Genomic DNA, 20,254 nt, shown 5'->3' with positions numbered 1-20,254 from the left:
AATAACAACATTAATCTTTTCCGACAAGCAAATCTACATTTCAAACACAGTGGGGTCGGGGTTGTCTAGGAATATCTCCCAGCCCTCATTCAGAGTTTTAGCGTCGTCCTACGAAACACGGCGATATGATGAACGACTGCTGACACAGGACTGAACCCTGTTTTAGAGCCAAGCGAACGACTCCTTCAGCACTTTTCATCAGTGCTTTTAGTAAAGGTTACGTTACAAAGATATAACCAGGTTTTATAAAGTTCTGGTTTCAGAAATGTTTCTCCAAACCAATAAAGTGGTACAAGGCCCTTTTAACGAGGTGCCAGACAAAGTGGCAGGAGTGCCAAGAGTTTCCTCTCCCAACGGAGGACCTGTAGCTGGCCTCTGCTGGCCAGCTGGCTGCAATGAAAGCTAATACACTTCCCCTGAGCAAACAGTGGACTAATTAACCACCTAACACCAGCTTGTTACATTTGAATTACTCTATAAGAAGCAGAAGAGCAAAAATATATATTCCACACCAATAAGTAGTTCAATTTTACTAGTAAACTTAGTCAACGTTTGTTCTGTATTTCTAAAGTATAATAAAGTAGTAAATGGTGTAGAACATTTTCCCTGACAGATTCCCTGTTAATCACAGAAAAACACACAGACACCCATGCAGGCGCAAACTCCTTCAAGAGAGAGCACATAATCTAAACACACGTTAACAGACTTCCCCCCGCCCCCTTTGTCTGATCAGTGGTCATCAGGCAAAATTAGAATTTTTTTTAAATTATTTTTTAGATTCAGTAACAGCATAATCCCACTATTTCTGTCCTTTGGAAGCCCCAACCAGCAGAATGAACGGAATCGGTCAGAATGAGAATCTGTAGGTGAGAACTCGTAGAAATCCAGAAATCAGTGCAGCCTTTCTAAAACCGGATCTTGATCTACCTGGAAGGGGGCTGCTGAGCGTCCAGCTTCCACGGTGACGGGACCTGAAGCAGCACGCCATGGGGAGGCAGGCAACATTCAGAAATACAGGATGTCCAGCTCTCCTGTGCGTGCCTCAGAAGTCAAATCTAAAAGGAGGAGAATCCAGATGAGGCATGTTCCCATGGAAAAACTAAAAAGCAGAGAAGATCCCGGTTCCGGGAGCAGGGAAATCCGCTTATCTCGGCGAGACGAGAGCGCAAGGATTCGGAGCAGCTGCCACAACGTCCAACTTAAGCATGGCTAAGGACGGCTTCTCTGTGATCCAGCTTGGATGGCGTTTCTCACACAGAGCAGACTGTTCTGTCAAAAACGCCTCTGATACAGAGGCTCAGCTGAGCCAGTGGAGCAGGATAAGAGCTGTGACTGTGCCGGGCCTGCGCACACGCAGAGCAGATGACGATTGTGGAGGCTTCAGCCCATCCAGCAAGGCTTCCGCTTGAAAAAATAAAATAAAATAAAAGATCTCTGACGAGGCTCGTTGAAATGTGTCGATCCAACGCCGCAAAACTAAAATTATCCTTTGGACCCACACAAAATGATTAACAAAACAAAAAACAAACAAACTTCAAGTCGTTTCTGTTGCAGTGAGAAGTGATTCAGAGTCTGCAGCCGTCTGTTCCTGTGAGTTTGGAAATGGTAGTGGACGGGATAAAAAGTGCTGCAAAGAGGGAAAAAGTACAGGCGCGATTGGTGGTGGTGGTGGGGGGTACTGGAAACGCAGTCACACAATCAGGGTGGAGTGCCATTTCCTCCCCGAGAACAAAGACAGCCTCTTCCCCTTAAACTCAACACAGTCCACGACAGAGACTGCAGAAGAAAGCTGCCAATAAGTCTGGTGAAGCCAAGAAAAAAAAAAAAAAAAGGAGAGAAACATAAAGTGTAGTTTAATGAATGATAATAGAATCAGTTCTATATTCAGAGGCTCTGACGAGATGAGGCCGACCGGTCAGAAAACATGTGGGAGTCCAAGCATGTGTGGGCGGTTCCTCCGACATGCCGTCCTAATGCTCTGTCGAGCATCTCCTGGTAAGGCCGCATCACCATGGACAGCTGACCGCGTGCCTAGAGGAGCCTGCTTTTTACAGAGTCTGTAGGAAAAGCTTGCATAAGACACCCACGTCCACTCAGAGAGTCCTCCGGTTGGGAAATACCCCCAACCTTACGAGAACTCTTATCCTGGGCAGGGCAGATTATCAAATTTAATCTTCTTAATTGAGCACAGTGGCTATATTCACGGCGACTGGTTCTTGTGGAAATTCATTCACGACTTTAACAGCAAGACACAAATAAGAGAACAGTATGTTAGTTATATGCACAAAACAGTAGATAAAAAAAAAAAAACTGTTCATCTTGCCAACTTTAACTTAATTTAACCCAAAGAAGTATTTTAAGTTGCAATCTAAAAGTTCTCCGTTGAGATTAAATACAGATACGTAGTCCAATTTAAGATTAATCTTCAGTATGACATGAAGATTAGTGAGATAACGGTACATAATAAGAAAATGCAGTTCTACTAAGTTCAGAAAAAAATAATTTTAGACATTTTCTGACTCCTTCCTTTATGAAAACTAACATTTAACCCAACCCACAGCGTCATCACTCTGTTATGTTACTTCCTGTCCTAAGTGTTAATAACTTCATGTGTTAATCTCATGGCTGCTATTGCAGCGTTACAGAAAGCACCTCTGTGTACAGTATGTGGCCCCTGAAAACCTCGAGCCAACCAGGTATTGCTTCAGTTTATTCCGGAAATGCTGAAATACCCCAGTGGTCACGTGGGTTACGGTTCACAACCTCCCACAATTAGGTGAAATCAGCAAAACACTTTTGTCCCCCACATCTAAAAATGCTTACAGCTACCCATTTTATTACCTCAAACACAGTAGAAACCGTGCCAAGGAAAAATAAATGACGTTCCTGGATTAAGAGCTTTCCAAAAGCCGGTCTATTTATTTCAGCTTCCAAGTGCAATTTATATTCAACACTTTAGGTATGCTGTACAAAAAAAATCTGTAAATAATTTAGAGTTAAGTTTTGCAACAAAACGTCCTTAAACAGGTGAATTCATAAATACTGAACATCAAAGAAGCAGGAGAAATTTTGAGAGATATAATTATTAAATTATGCAGAACCGGTGTCGAACCAGCTTTCCAGCTGTTAAGAAAGACATTAGTCTGTATACTAGGGTTAAACATTCGAGCAAAAGGCTCAGCAGTAAAATAGTTTACAGTTTTCAAAACACTGGGATTTAAATGGGTCCAGAATCCTGTTTTGGATCAACAGGTTTTAATGCTTTATGGAATGTCAGAGTAGAAAGACGTAGAAAAACAAACTGGATTCTTGGTAAGGCAGGAGGTGAAAAGTGCATTGAATTCAAAACGATACAAGAGGGGAACCCCCCCCCTCCCCCTAAAAAAAAAAAAACACCTGTTTTAAATTCACAGCACAAACAATTTCCTGTGCCCCTGTAACAGGAAGATAAATGGCCAGCACGTGCATGAGTGTGTAAAAACACAGCTGAGATTCATGCACATGATCCCATGATTTAGCATTCCTTGTGGCGGTGAAAGTGAAGGATAGGAACAGAGAGAGAGAGAGAGAGAGAGAGAGAGAGAGAGAGAGAGCAGGCTATGCAAAGTTGATTACACAATATTCAGCCCCCTTCTCTCCAAGATGTTTAAAGTCTTTGAAAGCACCATCAAATAAGGGAACAGATTTAAACTCTGCGTGTGTGTGTGGGAGGGGGAGTAAATCCTGTACTTTGACAAAGTGAGCCAGAGTAACATCAGAAACTCACCGCCAGAGCTCTGCTGTTGTGGGTCCTGAGCTGGGATCTCCACACGAAGGCTTTGTCCCATGATCCAGCCCCAGAGGGGCCTCTACCTGTTCTGCACCCAGCACCGAGGCCGCGACTCGAGACAGATCAGCCTCTGCACCTGCCTTCCTGCTCCTTCAAAAACAGCACCGTCTCTTTCATCCACTTTTACTCTATGCCTTTCACTTCTGTCCTTTCCCCCCACCCCGTCCCTCCTGCTTAAGACTTCCCCTCCCTCTAGGAGCTGGACTCCCTCTCCCCCACACTCAAGGACCCTCCCTGCTTGGCTCACAGCATAGATCAGCAATCACTGAAGGATGCCTGCCATTCCTGGGAGAAAGACAGGTTGTGTTTTTAATTTGGCGTGCGTGCCGCGGTGGTGCATTGTTTCGATTGTGTTGTAGATATGCAAGGAAAGAAGTTTAAATGAACCAGAAGACAACTGGAAAACAAAAACTCCAGAGCCAACATAGAAATACTTGAGTTAAACCACAAAGCTTAGATCACAAACTATTTGAATGAAATAGTTGAGGCTCAATGTTGTTTTTCTACTTCCTTGAAGACACAGTAAAAAGCTGCTTATTTGCATTTACATGCAATATGCATGTAAACACACTGCCTTGCTAAAAATATCCATATTTCAGTTTTTTTCCCCCCCATCATGAAGAAACAACAAGCACTGCTGCGTTTTGCAGCTACTTTATATGATATTGCGACCAAAAACACAATTACTGTTTATTGAAGGTAAAGAATAAAAGTTAGTACATTTGCAAATAAAAATCAGCAAAATGTGACAAGCATTACTCTGATACGAATAAATAAGACTAAACAACACTGTACATTTTAAACCAACAGCATGAATGCAGCTGTTCTGTGAAGGCCTCTGAGCTTCATTCAAGAATATTAATGAACAAACAGCATCAGGAAGACCAGGGAGCAGAGCAGGGATCCCAGGGAAAAGAGCTCTAAAGAAGTTTAAAGCTTCGTTGGGTTACAAAATAACATCAGAAGCTTTGAACATGTCACAGAGTGCCGCTCAGTCCCTCATAAAAAAGTGGAGGAATGGTGCAACTGGTAAACTACAGGATTTACTGGTAGCTCTCCACCAACACTGACAAACTTGGAAGGGAGAACAAACAGAGAAGCAGCCAAGAAGCCAATGAAAACTCAGGAGGAGCTGCAGAGAGCCACAGCTCAGGTTGGACACTCTGCTCACAGGACAACTACACGATCGGCACGGCACAAATCTGACCTTTATGGAAGAGTGACAAGAGGAAAGACACGGTTGAAAGAAAGTCATTAGAGGTAGAGATTGGTGGTAGATTGCGACAAGTCGTACAGAAGATGCAGAAAATGTGTGAAGAAGGTGCTAATTGAGAGCAAAATGATTGATTTAGATTACATCCAAAATGTCAGGAAACTGAGGAGAATATGAATGCAGCTAATCACAGGATAATACTGTAAGAAAACCAAGTTGAAGGTTACTTTTTATCAGCAAAATGGTTCCAACATGCAGCTGGAGCTGCAGGAAAATGATTTATGTCAAATAATATGCGTTGTTAGAATGGCCTGGTGAAAAGTCCAGACACAAATCTAGATGATAATCTGTGGTAATGTAATAAAAAATGCTGCTCCACCCATCTGACGCAGGGTAAATTACTTTGGAAAGAAGAATGGTAAAAAAAAATAAATAAAAAAAATAATAAATAAATATATATATATATATATATATATATAGCTAAATGTGCAAAGCTGATAGAAACCATAAAGGCTTACAGCTGTACTTGCAACAGAAGGTAGTTATACAAAATGATGACTCAGTAAGGTTGAAAACAAAAATGTGTATTTAAAAAATAAAAAATACACATGAAACTATCAAATTTTTATTTGTTCAAAAAATTAAAAACAAAAATAATTTTCTTTCCAAAACCAATAAAAACACATTTAAGTTTGTGGTTAAATGTGACAAAATGTAAAAGAAAAATTCAGGGGTATGAACGCTTATGGATCCGATCGTAGCTTTTGTTCAGAACTTGTAGAGTGACTTTGACTGTTCAGCTCTCCTCCTGCCTCCAGACACTATTTTATACAATTCTCCAAGTTTTTTTTTATCACATTTCTGACAGGCCAGAGGGAATTAACATGACTGAAGCACATTTGCCAAAAAGAGTATTCTGGTTTGGGGCAAACGCAAAAAAAAAAAAAGAAGAAGGAAGAAAACATGAACCAGATAAAATGAGGAGCAGAAGCTGAACTTTCTGAATCAGGGGCTTTGATTCGTTTTGAGATTCGCCTGACTTCAGAAACTTTCGTCCAGCTGCCTCTCAGATGGGTCCAGTTCACCGAGCTGTGTCATTCTGCCTGGACAGATCTGAGGTTTCAGAGCCGCTTCTCAAGCTGAGAGCTAATGTGTTCAGCAGCGCCCCTGTCCTCTCTCCCTATGCCCCACATACACCCTCCACACCGGGCCAGCATCCAGGGAAGAACCGAGCCAATCCGCATGAGCCCAGAACCCGGCGCTGGCCTGACCTGGATAACAGACTGGGCCAGGCGAATTTCACAAAGGCAAGGAAGTGATGAACGTAGGAGCACGCAGTCACCAAACCGCCGCCGTCAGAGTTAGCGACGGGCCAGAAAAAGCACATGACTGCTTCATCAGTTCATCGCCGGCCTTTTCCGCAAAAACACAACTTGAAAAGATTTCGTCCGTCATAACGACACAATAAGGAAGTTAAAACAAGGCACAACAACACGGTCACCTAAGGTGCTGCTCCTACTTTTGCAGCCAGAGCAGTCCTTACCCACACGACCCCTGTAATGCGGCATCTTGCATCAAGACGCTAGCAGCAGATTATTTAGATCCTGTAAGCTGTAAGGTGGGGCATTCATGGAACAACTTGTTCAAAGACGCTGAACTGGACTGACAACTGGAGAATTTGGAGGCTAAATTAACACCTGAGACTCATTACTGTAAACTAGTATCTGTCTTTAAACTAGTAAAATGTTACCTTTGCGGTGAATTATATAAGAAGACAACGGCCCTCTGAAAATATAGTTTTGTTAAAATTAAGCAGGCGGCCCACAACAACACTTAGGCAGGTGTTACAAAGTAATATTCAGGTGGACAGAAGCATCGAAGGCTTCCCAGGAGAACATCTTCTAACATCACACTGCCTTTGTCTGCTTCCATCCTTCCCAAAATCCTAATGCCATGTTTTTTCCAAGATAGGTAAAGCACAAGCACATGGCCCTCCATCTATGATGTAAGGAAAAAAAACATGATTCATCAGACCTGAGCACCTTCTTTCATAATGCTCATAATGCTGCAACTGCCAGGTCCTTCAGCAAATCCAGCTTCTGTAGCTCATCTGTAAGATTCGCCCACGTCGCCGGATTCCGCCCCTCATCTGCATCAATGTCGCCGTCGCCAGTTCGAGCTTAGATCACTTGGGATAGGTGCTGACTTTCTGGCTTCTTACACATTTTAGAACTAAATAGTTACTTTCTGTAAAACATATTCCGCCCACTTACGTCTAGCACGATGAAGAGATAATCAGCGTTATTCACTTCGCTGTGGTCGTAGTGTTATTAATGATCAGAGTGCATTGTAGTACCTTCAGATGCACAAAAAAAGCAAAAAGCAAACGACTTATAATTTGGTGCATAAAGAGGGATCTCTGAACGTTTTACAGATTCAGTAACATGGAGCACTTACATTCAGAAAAAAAACATTTCCTCATCAAATGGAGCAGGTTACAAAGTGAAATATGTCATTTCGTAGGACTTCAATCTAATAATGTATCCAATTTAATAAAGAAACGGCTAATTTAATTTAGCAAAGGAAGCTCAGAACACATTGTGATATTCAAGAAGCCGAGGATCACAGAAAGAAATTTAAAGATCAAGAACTGACATGAATTGAAGCCAAAGTGCTTCATCAAGAAAACTTTTCATGGCATTTAATCTAAATGTTTAAATGTACAGCTCTAAATATACAAAAGGAAAGCTCATTTAAGTGAGACTCCAAACAACTTTACTTCCCCTACTATCAGTAAAAAAGGTTCACTGCGTTTAACACAAAACTCTTTTATTGTGAAACGTAACCAAAGGATGTCCTGACTGAAAACCGCCGCTCATTACAGGACGCAAGCACACTTAGCAATGTTAAACCTTTTTGGGTGAAGTTATTTTTAGCGAAAAGGAACCAAGGTGTGAATTAAAAGCAACCACAGCAAATAATCAGGCTGAGCACTTCCTTTCCCTGCAATGCTGCTGCTACGGTTACCAGAAAAGGAAGAATCAGTGCAACCATTTGAATAGCAAAGTGCCTAAAACAGACAGATGAAAATAAATTATTTTACTCCAAAACACTTCCAGCACCTAAAGACACATCCTGATGCAGGGGAAACTGATCCTCAGCCTGGCTCTGATGTCGTGAGGAGGAAGTGTCCCTCCGACTCTGAGCGGCTCTTAAAATGTGGAAAAGTTTGACAAACCCATAAACACTGTGGATCCACAGCTTTTTTGTTTTTCTTTTTTCCTCCGCAGCATCACCACTGCACTTAACCGACCACAAGCAGCCAGTTGATACTCACCACGATTTTCCATTACAGAGAAAGAGGCACGCCGATCACCGGTTCCTGAAAAACAAATCAGCAACAACTTCAGACGTGAGCCGAGGCTTTCAGTCAGTTACATTGTCAGCAAACCCCGATTTATTGTCTCGTATTAAAACATCTGTGCATTCAATGACCTTTTACCCTAAAATAAATATATGAAATATATCCAAATACATATACGACGGCGGTCTCAAATGTAACTTTATATACGGTCAATCTAAGGGTGTTTTGTGAGTAAAAACAAGTTAGGACATACACTGCAGAATGTCATGGGCGCTGCTGGGGAAGTAAGGCAGTGTCGTTGCATGTTTTTCATTTTTCCCACATGATAATGATGGCAGCTCCACCCATCCTAACTCATCTGCAAGGAAAGAAAAGATCAAAGTTAGTCATGACATGAAAATATAGCCAAGTAAGGATCTAAAGAAAATTGAGCCTGCAAAGGCAAAATCCTAACCCTAAAGGTAAATGAATGAATGAATAAATCACACAAAAAGCTTTCTGGATATTGAAAAAAAAAAAAAAAAAAAAAAAGTACAGAAGAATGTGATCACATATTTGGAGTGGAGATTTGTAACGGTTTGTTTTTGCTAGACGTTTGTTTTTCCATTTGTAATTGCTTAATGTGTCCATAATCTGTATCCAGGTTGTTACTGTGAGATTATTTCGTGGTTGCATGTAATTTCATCTTTCTTTAAAACCCTGAAGTGATTACAGTTGCATGGACAAAACTCAAAATTTAACAAAATAGTATTAAATATTGTAAATGTTTGCTAGGATAACTAACTATCAAATAACTTTTTAATTTAAGGTTTTCTATGGTAGTTAGAAGTATATCTCAATAATAATCTAGTTTGGGACACAAGAGAAAAATACTCATTCTGCTTATAACGTGACATAAATTAATAAATTTATTTTTACCAAAAATGTTTGAGGAAACGTAAAGACTTGTAAGCATCATGAAGCGTTGCATGCCGCGTTGGGATTTTTATCAAGTTTCTTACGTCAATTTAATTTGCTTTCTCTACAAAACTAACTCCATAAAACTAACTTGAGATTTGGGTTCAACGTTTTTCATTTCCCTAAAAATACGTGTATCGACAATGTCTGGACAGACAAGACTACACAACAATAAGGCATCTGAAAATGATGATTGCCGTTTTTGAAAATATATAGAACTTTTTATATAGTTAAAAAGGTTCTATATACAAAAATATACAAATTATAACTGAATGTACAATAAAATTAGCTTTTAGGAAATATTTTCTAGCAGTGTGTGACCTTCTCTGACTCCATGCTGGCGACAGTCACATCATTTCACTGGATTATCTTTTAGACCCAAAAATTTATAGACGTGCGTTGAAGACGTAGTAGCAACAGCTCAATGGAACAACATGTCAAAATTTCACATTTCACAACGTGTGAACGATCCTCAGCAGCTCCGTCTGCAGGAACATTTAGTTCACGCAGATTACAGGAGATAGTCCACAGCAGAAAGCTGCTCCTGTTCTGTTGCATCACACTGATGACAGTGAGAAACACTCACATTTCTGTTTTTAGGTTTAATTCCACTATTCACAAGTGAGAACATTACACTGCTAGTAATTCAGTCATTAAACACTTTTAGCGGCCGAGTGGGTACTTTATGACTTCAGACCAACTCTTGCATGGAGTGTCACTCATCCACAACAGAAAACCAGCTGAACATTTTGGATTTTTGAGCTGGAAAAGCAGGTAGAAAACGACAAAAGTCGATTCATTCCATACATTTGTGAGGTTTGCTAAAACTGTTAATTGAAAACAATAATAAAAACTACACAATGAGTCCGTTCCCCTCTGAATGTTTCAGGTAACAAAAGGCCTCGTCTGCCCCGAGTCGATCCATTCGGACCTGCTTCGCAGACTTTTCGTTAACCGATGAAGGAGCAAACTGCCGGAGTCGCTGTGTTTCGGGACATCTGGAAGCGTCACAGCAGAGATGCTCTGATTCACATCTCTGGGCTTTCGAACTCTTTGGTATGAAATTTGTCTTAGGGAAAGAAGGCTGCGGAGTGAACAACATGGAACCAGACTGACTGTCCAGATCTCACATCCTTGTTAAACAGGCTGCAGTAACCAGGTAGACTGCTCTCCAGAGTCTCCATCATCTCCTTCTCGCTCTCTGCTGTGATTTCACATCGTCTTTAATCGGGAGACTTTTTTCAGAATAACACGACTCGTACAGATTTCCTTATTTCGTCACAGAAAATCGCAATTCACCTTTGCTGTTGTAGTTTCTCATATTTACTATTTATTTTGAGACGATAAGGGATGAAAAGTTTTATTTGGTCAGGTAGATTGGTAAAACCAGTAGTCAATACAAATACTGTAAAATCACAGACAAGGTTGGGCTGAGAAATGGGTACGAAATTTCTGACAGTCGCTTACTTTATTCACTTTTTATGATTTCTTAAATAATAAATTAACACATGAAATGTTCAAGTGGCGACCCGTCCAGGGTCTACCTCTCCTCTTGCCCAGTGACAGCTAGAGCTAGGCACCGGTAACCTGTAAGGATAAGCTCGCATCTAGACGATGTAAGGATGGATCAGAAACGATTTCTTAAACAGAAACCATGACTTCATTCTGCAACAGGGGTTAAACATCAGAAAAGGACAAGAGCTGTCATTTCATATAGCAATTTCAGCCGAGTTAAAAAAAAAAAAATAGGGTCAAATCTTACTTTGTCGTACTTAGAACATGGCGGCGTAAACAGCATTGATGGATGTAGCAGTTGAACAGCAGCTGTTTGTTTCCAGGTCTAATAAAAGGAGAAGTGGAATGGAAAATACTGAATCCTCCACAATTATTGGCACCTCTGGTAAAGATGTGTTTGTCACAAATTCTCACATTAAATTGGAGATTGTTTCGCCTCCTGCTCACTGTGTGCCGTTTGTTACAGCTCCAGTCGTCTTAAACTTTCTTCAACCATTTCCTGGCTTATGATAGAAAAATACAAATCGGCGTTACTCATCTGGCATGTTGTCTGGTCTATCCAATTTTGACATGCGGCTAAGAGAAACGGGCCAAACGTTGTTGAGTAGCTTTAACACCCCGACATTTATTTGTGAAGGTCAACAGATATCGGCTTCATTTGACCGACGTGTTCTCAGAAACGGACTAAGGTGATGCCTCACACATAGCAGAAAGAAAAGAAAGTCATGAATTATTTGAATCTTCCAAAATAAATCTATTTAAAAAAGTGTCTAAAGGTTTGACTATGTGTATTTTATAGAAACAGCGAAAGAGACAATATGAATATGTTTCACAAGGGGTGCCAATAAATGTGCAGTGTGTTGTATTTATAAATCATACCATTTGCATCATATAATACACAAATATACTTGTTTAATACACTAAGTTTAACAGTATGTAGTATATTAGTAAATACTATTGCATACACAAGTATTTATGCATGTTATGCACTGGATCCAGGTCCAAACCTCAGAGCCAATATAGGAAATTCCTTCAGAATCTCTGCCAACATTGCAGCAGAAGTTCACTGTAAAGTTTCTTCCTTGGAGTCTGATGGTTCTCTATATTATCCTACATTTGAGCAAATTACTGGTCTAACCAAATTGCAGCCATGTTGCCTTGTGGGATAATTTTATTTTCAGTGCACAGATGAGACAAAAGTCCCCTTAGACTCTGCTTCTAGCCTGTTAGCACATGAGGCCATTGGATAAAGCTATTACAGCAATCAATGCTCCGCGTCCCACCACAGACGACCGCTGCATCTGCCAAATGAATGTAACTGTCTGTGATAATGCAAAGCTCGAGATCACAACTCTGGATTTCAGTATTCTCTATTCCTCTAAAAGGTCAACTTACTGGCGGGGGTCAAAGGTGGACTTCCCTATTAAAAGAAGAAGCCAAACTTGGAAACAATCAAAGAGGCCTGCATCCTGAAAACACATGTACTGATAAAACAATTTTAGTCCTCATCACCTAATAAACAGGCTCCAACATACAGTGATTTGTGACTTTTCTTTAGTTTCCACACCATGACGTTCTCTTGTTATCTTGAGAAAGAAATGTGCAGAGAATGTGCAGATGTGGGTGAAAGCACTGCAGTGTGTCACTAAATGCTTTATACAGTCAGAAACATTTGTTTCTGATCTATATATGTAATTGAAAGAACTTTAAATAAATGAAATAGGGTATTAGAAAATTTTGTTAATTCATAAAAACCTTCGTCAAGCTTTATCACGGTAACTGCTGCCAGCCAGCAATTGACTACCTGGGGACCAAAGTGTCCAGCTAATTATCAGGTGTCAGCTGCCCAGGCTGCCATCAGTTGGAGCTGCTACAAGCACTCAGCACGCTGAGGTGAGTGAACGTTCATCAGCACATCTGCACAGTGCAGTGAGAGATAATGCCGCTTTTCCATGTCAGATCAAAATAGCCATCTTGCAATCCTGCAGCAATTACCACACATAGACTGTGCTGTATGTACGGAAGGATGGATGGATTTTCTATGCCACTGAAATGCCATGCAGATGTGCAACGGCACGATGGGGGAATTAGAATGAAAAGCCAATATTCTTTTTTTTACCACAAGGGAAGCTGGTAACAGGCAGATGCTTTTGTGGGCTAAAATTGCATTTTTTATAAATTTTTTTTTTTACACTGCCGCCCATCGCCTGCCACAGCCTTGGCTGGATGACTCAAAATAATCGAGGAGAGTGGTGAATGTTTCACAGCAAGAACAAAAAATATCCCTGGAGTCTGACAGTAAAAGCAGATTAAAGGCAGTGAGGGGGTAGAACTACAAATATAAGGCAGGTTTTCTGAACAATTCGCTCTCCTTTGATACATAAAAAAAAAAAACCGGTGCAAACTCACTGCATGTAATCCAGAACACAGACACACACAAAAAAAGGCAGTCACAGTCTAATTAAATATTAGCGATTCACTTACACTCTCTGCCACACTCACAGTCAGAAACAGAAGGAAAAAGGGATGTTGATAGCCTACTTCCCCTCTGAGTGGCGAACCGTCAGCCTGCCCTCCATCACGCAGATTACTTCTATATCAAAGTCACGGGACTATCCAAACTGTTTCTCCTCGCAAAACTCGCTCTCAGAGGACTTTTAACTTCACTGCAACTCCTTTATTAGGCCAGGACAAACAGATCGAAGAAGACATCGCCAGCTAATGACACCAGCTCCCAATTAAGGCTTAATTATTCTAACAGAGAGAATAAATGAGCCAGCCTCTTGTCCAAACATCATCAGTCACTACCCATGCTATTATTGACTACGCTCCAGCAGAACAGAGTGAAGGGTCTCGCTTAAAAAAAAAAAAAAACTTACATTATAAGCATTCACATCCTCTACAGACGATCCGAGCGGGGATTCTGGCTTTTTTTTTTTTTTTAAATGTCCTTCCTCTCCAGCAACCAGGTATGAGAAAGTGTTGCCGCTTCACACCACGCAGAGGTTTGGACTGTGTAATCTTCTGCGCAGTGCACACACCCTCACTGGCGAGTCCTACTAGTTCTGATTCAATTATGTGGGGAGTGGAAACGGCAGCAGCTGGCTAGGTTATATGCCATCTTTAAATAGCAGTTTGCTCCTAACTCCAGGGCTCAGGCTAAAGAAAAAGAAGCAAAAAAAACAAAAAACAGAACACCAAGCCAGATGAAAACACACATTAAGTTCACACTTGAAGACCTCTCCATGTGTTTCCTGTTGTAAATCCCTCTGAGAAGTAACGCAAAACTAACTTAGCAACAGACAAAGTTACCTGAGAAAAGGTGAGCAAAAGGTCTCCTTAAAGGCCGGACAGCGAACCGGCATCAAGAGTCCACCAAGTCAAGAGCTGCATGAATACATCCAGCAGCAAGTTTCCTCACCTGGCTCCAAAATGGACGGACAAGGCCGTCTGTTCCCAATCCGTGCTGGGCGAGCGTCACCAGCGAGCCTGCCCCAGAAAAGCGCCGCTCACCACAGGGACTAGTGGCCCACTTTTACAAGGAGCCCAAAACGCTTCTCGCCTTTGCTCAACTTTTCCTCCTCAGTGTCCCTCCAACCGGTGTTGTTGCAGGGTGGTGAGGCAGAAGCGCATCTCAACCGGGCCCGGGTTTACGTGAGATTGTCGCAACGTTTAAATCTGGAGTAAAAATGCCACCGAGTAAAAATTCACTCGAGAAAATGTGTAACACGGTCAAATTGTTTCGATTTAAAACGGAAATGGAACAACAGACTCTGCTGCTGCTTAAGATGCACCGATCAATCAGCTGTAGATGGCAGTGGGTCAGTTTTCAAATAATCGGCTCTGATCCTTGGTAAGCGGGTCAAATACTAAAAAAAACAAAAAAAAAACATTATTTTTCTATTGATTAAATGCAATAAACAAAAAATTTGGACCACTTTTCATCTACAAACACATTGCTGCACTTGTGATTATAAAAACACACTAATGTCAGGTTAGGTCAAGGATCAGGAAGCTTTACAATACAAACAACCACTTTTGCGTTGCCACTAGCTAATTCAATTTATCTACAGCCGCAAAACGATTCAAGTTAGTACATAGCAACTACTACTTTCTTTTATGGTTCATTTTATTACTATTTTCAGGTTTTAGAACACAACAAATGAACTTGTTCTTAAATGGGACTTTCCATAAAAGAAGAGAAAAGGTACGATACGTAGTTCGCTGTCGAATAGCAAATATTTTTCATCATGTCATTGATGCGATTCAAATTTTGAGCATTTTTGCAGATATTACATTAAAAAACATGCAAAAAAAGCAACTAAGACAAGCCTTTTTCACGCTCATGTATTTTCAAACCCTGCTCCTTTCTGTGCCGTTTTTGTGCAAAGTTAATCAGAGCCACAGCGGACGGCCTGAAGAGCCTCACATGGGACAGGTGCAGAAATGGGAATCGTTTTGTAGTCATTTCATTTTCAGTTGAATTTAAAAGTACTTTTTTTGAATGACCCTGGAGCGTTTTCCCCCTTTGCATTATAGTCCTTTGGGGAAAACTACATCAGAAATGTCAGAACTCAGAAAACCTGCAACCAGAACCTCCCAAGAAGAGTCTGATTGGTGTCTCTCTACCACTAAAATAATCAAGCATGTTGATTATTGTAGTTGTGTTAATGCTATCTATACTATGTATTCTTGTTTTGGTGTCAACAACTTCAAAATAACAACAAATGTCATAGCCAAGTTGCAAATTAATCCACATTTTTCCTCCATTCTCACTTTCCAGTCTGTGCTTCCAGGATTCGCTGTGACTTGTCCATTCAAACCTTCATTCGGTAGGGGCATCTTCTGCAGCCAGACTGCATCCAACAGGCTGAACATTACACGCGTGGCCGTCGCTGAGCAAACTGTGCAGTAAAACCTAACTATTTATACGCGTACTGTACTTTGCAGTCTGTTCCCGTTCCCTGCCCAGTGACAGCTCTCTGAAGGAGGAGAGCAGGAGTGGGGGTGGAATGGAGACATTTAGCTGAGAGCTTCTGGAGGAATCTCCAGCCCCGATCAGCCTCATCCGCGGTCTGACAGAATCAATCAAACCCAGCTGACAGCTTAACCATCGTGGTTGGCTCTTAATGGCCCATTAAGGAGAGGACTTTCAATGGGAAGTGGGAAGAGCTGCATCACAAGGCAGCTTTTTATTTTTCGTGGGAGAGCAAATTAAGTTGGAGAGCTATTAGGCTTTAGGTAGAGGAAAGAGGAGGAAATGCATGCTGCTGCTGCTGCTGCTGCACAGGAGACCTGGATCACAGAGGTCTCACATGTCACCGAACTACCTGTTTCACCCAGAAATGAACGCACACAAACAAACAAACATAAATGTGCCAATAGTGACTCAGTTGCTTTGCTTTTTCGGAGGAATTTATCGCTTGCGAATTGGCGATGTGATTCTAATAATCTACAGTGAAATTCTGGGCAATTTCTATTAACGCCCTTGATAAAGCTATGCAATTCTGGTCCATCATCTTTTGACAGGATGCAATTCTTTAAGAACACTTCAATATCAGTAAAATAAGCATAATTTAGATACAGAACAAAATGCTTTTTTTTTTCTTTAAAGAAAATATTTACCCCAGAAATCTACGTCCTTTGTGGCCCTTTTTCAATCTCCATCTCCGGAGCCAAGCAGCAAATTACCTGAGATACGGACTCGGTGGAACGCGTGAAAGGCATCAGATCCAGCGGCAGTGACTCCCGGAGCCGTGTGTGTGTGTGTGTATGTGTGTGTGTGAGAGAGAGAGAGCGAGAGAGAGAGAGAGAGAGAGAGTGTGTGTGTGGATGCTCTGTGATCCTGCGCCGGTGGACTGAAGAAGCAGCTCAGAGGTAAAACAGACAGGTGTTGTGTCGAATTGTGTTCCCTCGTCATAATGTGTTTCCCCAATTAGAGGCGCTTCTACACGGCGTTTTACGGGCGCTGTTTAACTCCGTGGTTCGTTCAGGAGCAGCTCGTACACTGGGCAATCTTTACCAAAAATTAATAAACAAATAAATAAGTTCAGTAATCAAATGTCATCAAAGTCTTATGAAACACTTCGTGATAAACGGATATTAAGAGTGACAGTTTGAAGGTCACTTCAAACTGTCACTCTTTACGACAAAAAACAAAGTTTATTGTCGTAAACGTTGTTTTTCTTTACTTTTGTTATTTTCTCAGTAGAATCTATTTGAGTGACTTTAGTCTGTGTATCTGGTCTTTACGTTCTCCTGGCACTGGAAAAGGTCAATATGTGACACTGTTTGGGTTCTTTTGAAGCTCTGAGTACAAAAGATTCACTCTTCAAACTGAATTACTGAAATGAATAAACTTTTTCAATAAAATGCTAATTTAATTAGATTTACATGTAGTGCTCATTAGCAATCTGTCTTTGTGTTAACTTGAGATGCTGCTGTCCATAGTACTGTATGCAGTGGTTCTTAACCAGGGGTTCGATGAGACGGTCTCAGGGGTTCGGCGGAGCCTCTGCCGCGGAGGTAAAGACACACTTGCTCACAGTTTTTACCTAATTCTGTAGCTTTCGGGGTACTTCTAAATCTGCTCTTTAGTCGCATCTTTTCGGGGTTGGTACTGCCTCTAGTGACGTGGGGGTGGTAACACAACTAATATAATTACATTACTAAATCGTTATTTATTATTACTTTTTCATTCTCTTAAGAATGTAGAGCTAATTAAATGATCTAAAGAAGACCTTAAAGTGGTTCCAGTTTCTCTTGATGGCCAACCTGTTGAAACTGTGGCAAATGGTAGATACCTTGGGTCGTTCCTGGACTGTCAGCTCAACTTTGCTGAAAACACTGACTATATTTTGAAGAACCGTTCTCAGAGACTCTACCTTTTAAGAAGACTTAGTGACTTAATGTCTTGAATTGGGGGGAGAGGAATAATATTTTATTTATCACTACAGAAGGGTTCGGTGAATGCGCATATAAAACTGGTGGGTTCGGTACCTCAAAAAAGGTTAAGAACCACTGACTGTATGGTTCATTTCAAGACATTATTAAAACAATACAATAAAACAAACATGAGACAGCGTTCGTTTTTTTGTCCAATTTTAGCCCATAAAAACATTAAAAGGACTAATAAATGGTTAACGGTGTACCTTAAAGTCTTCATGAACACCGTAGTGAAATATTGCAGTATAGAAGTTGATCAGCGTTGTTACTTTCCTATGAATAGCTTAATGAACGAGGTGTACTTGAATACACCATTGTCTCCGTGGCCGTAAAACGCTGCGTAGAGGCGCACACATGCAGCGCAGGACTGGTAGATCGACACAGCTCGAAGCTGGAACTGGACTCGACTCAACACTGCGGTGAAGTCAGCCAGTACGAAGAATACATCAACTTCCGGTAAAATACACTAAAACAAAAGCGGGCGTTTGCTCAAAAACCATGATACCAACTTGTTTAGCGCATTCTCTTATTCGCAAAACACGACCCTTTTCAACCAGCGTCTCCACGACGCATGTTAGTACAACCAACAATCAGAGAACAGAGCACTATTTCCCTGCACTGCTCACACGCGAGGCCTATGCGTTTTAAAAAAAGGATGAGTGCCACAAACAAAGTCCCTGAGGCTGCACATATCGACACACACCCTGCCAACATCCTGCAGACCACACACACACGCATCCCTTTGTTGCGCTTTCAGCGGCGCATCAGTGACGACGAAAGCCAGAAAGCGCCGGTGTTCTCTGGCACCCAGGATCTGCAGCATCGCATTGCAGACGCGAACCCTAATCTTGCTGCCTATCGGCCAACTTGAAGCATCGCAACTTGTAGGGGGTCATTGTCTGCGGAGAAGATCAAACTCACCCGGCATGTTTGCTCCTCCAGGGTTCATTCATCGCCCTCCAGGGTCCCCTTCTCTCCTCCTCTCTGAAAAATAGTTACGGCGGATTTAAAAATAGCACTTCGGTCATTTACCTCACACTTTCTCCCCCCCACCCCTTCCCGTTCCCCCGTCTCTTCTTCCAACACCCGGTCCAAACATTTCAGGCTCTTCCCGGAAACCATCCCTGCTCGGGCATCTCGGTACTGGTAGTTTTCCGTGGAGCCCGCAGCTGATCGGGCCGCAGTGCAAACGCGACCCCCACTTTGTGCTGGGAGGACTTCAGTACCCACCAGGCATTGCAGTGCATTGATCCGAGGGGTTGGGGGAGCATACCGTTATACCCAGCTCATCGTGTGGGGAAGAAGGAATGTTTACTAGCTCCTATCCCGTTTTCCACAATGAACTCCGTTATTTGACCGCTTCTGCTTTTGAAACCACCATTCAAACTCCTCAGGCTCAGGTGCGCAGATAAAGAATGCACCTTTCTACAAATTAGAACATACTTAAAAAAAAGTTAATTTGCGTCTGTGGTTTCGAAAAGTACAACTCGTATAAAAATCCGTCACACCCCCCCCCCACACACACACACACACAAAGGGATAAATGTTATGACCTGCACAGTCATGGGGCAGACAGGATACTTAATCACGGTCTTGCACATCGTCCTTGACAATCTGTAAGAAGGATAAGCAACAAAAGGCTTATCCAAGCATATTACTGTAAAGTTGAGTGGAAGGAAAAAGTGTGGTTGAAAAAGACGCACAAGCAACAGGGAGAACAGTTAAGTTGAACTTGTTTGAATTTAATTTCTTAAATGTATGTACTTTTTATGATAGTCACTGATAGTTATTTATCGATATGTAATCATATAACAAGTCATTGACAAGTTTATTGTTTTTTATAAGATGAACCTTTAGATAGATAGATAGATAGATAGATAGATAGATAGATAGATAGACATTTTAAACATGAGTCAAAGAAAATCTTTATCTACAAAAAAGAAGAAAACGCACAATCAAATAATTTGTCTCCTGAGGAATCTCAAGGCCAATCCAAAAGCCTTGACTGATTGTCTGCTTTTAAGCATTTTTTGTAGTTTAATCCATTACTTTAAAAAAAAAAGAGCCAGCCTTGTTTTTTTTTTTTTCTTTTTTTTTTTGACAAACCTGATATGTGAAAATACTTAAATAAAGCCATGTAATTTCACAGGACAATAATGTCTAAAAATTGTGAAAACAAAAGACAAAAACAAACAATCAAACAAAAATAATTATATCTTTAATATGAACCCATATTAAAGATATGGGTTCATATCCTTAATATGAACCCATATCTTCATATTAAAGATATGAAGATATATTTAGTATCTTTAAAAACATATTTGTGTTTGTTGAAAACAAAAATATGATTTTGTTTTCAACAAAATCATATTTTAAGGGGATTGCTTCCCACCCAGTGAATTTGTTCAAATCTATTTTGTTCTCACATGGT

At 41.1% G+C, this 20,254-nt stretch overlaps 1 protein-coding gene across 9 annotated transcripts in view; it reads right to left on the bottom strand.

The window, feature by feature from the left end:
* phactr4b (phosphatase and actin regulator 4b) overlaps positions 1-19,022 on the bottom strand; it is a 35,665-nt gene extending 16,643 nt beyond the window's left edge. The window contains exons 1-4 of one of the 9 annotated variants that reach the window (XM_017309667.1): positions 11,293-11,381; positions 11,126-11,203; positions 8,660-8,764; positions 8,380-8,424 (exon numbers count right to left, since the gene is read on the bottom strand). In XM_017309667.1, coding sequence (XP_017165156.1) covers positions 8,380-8,392 — 13 coding nt within the window. In that variant the 5' untranslated portion in view covers positions 8,393-8,424; positions 8,660-8,764; positions 11,126-11,203; positions 11,293-11,381. Of the gene's footprint in view, positions 1-927; positions 1,668-3,766; positions 3,949-8,379; positions 8,425-8,659; positions 8,765-11,125; positions 11,204-11,292; positions 11,382-13,757; positions 14,031-14,190; positions 14,303-16,503; positions 16,821-18,744 lie in introns of those variants that run through there. The other 8 variants (XM_008432320.2, XM_008432325.2, XM_008432326.2 and 5 more) reach the window with 8 other exon arrangements.
* Positions 19,023-20,254: the final 1,232 nt, after the last annotated feature.

This window comes from Poecilia reticulata, linkage group LG16 (assembly GCF_000633615.1).
Source record: "Poecilia reticulata strain Guanapo linkage group LG16, Guppy_female_1.0+MT, whole genome shotgun sequence".
NCBI lineage: Eukaryota > Metazoa > Chordata > Actinopteri > Cyprinodontiformes > Poeciliidae > Poecilia > Poecilia reticulata.
The sequence above is the reverse complement of the archived record's forward strand: the minus strand, read 5'-3'. Positions and strand labels throughout refer to the sequence as shown.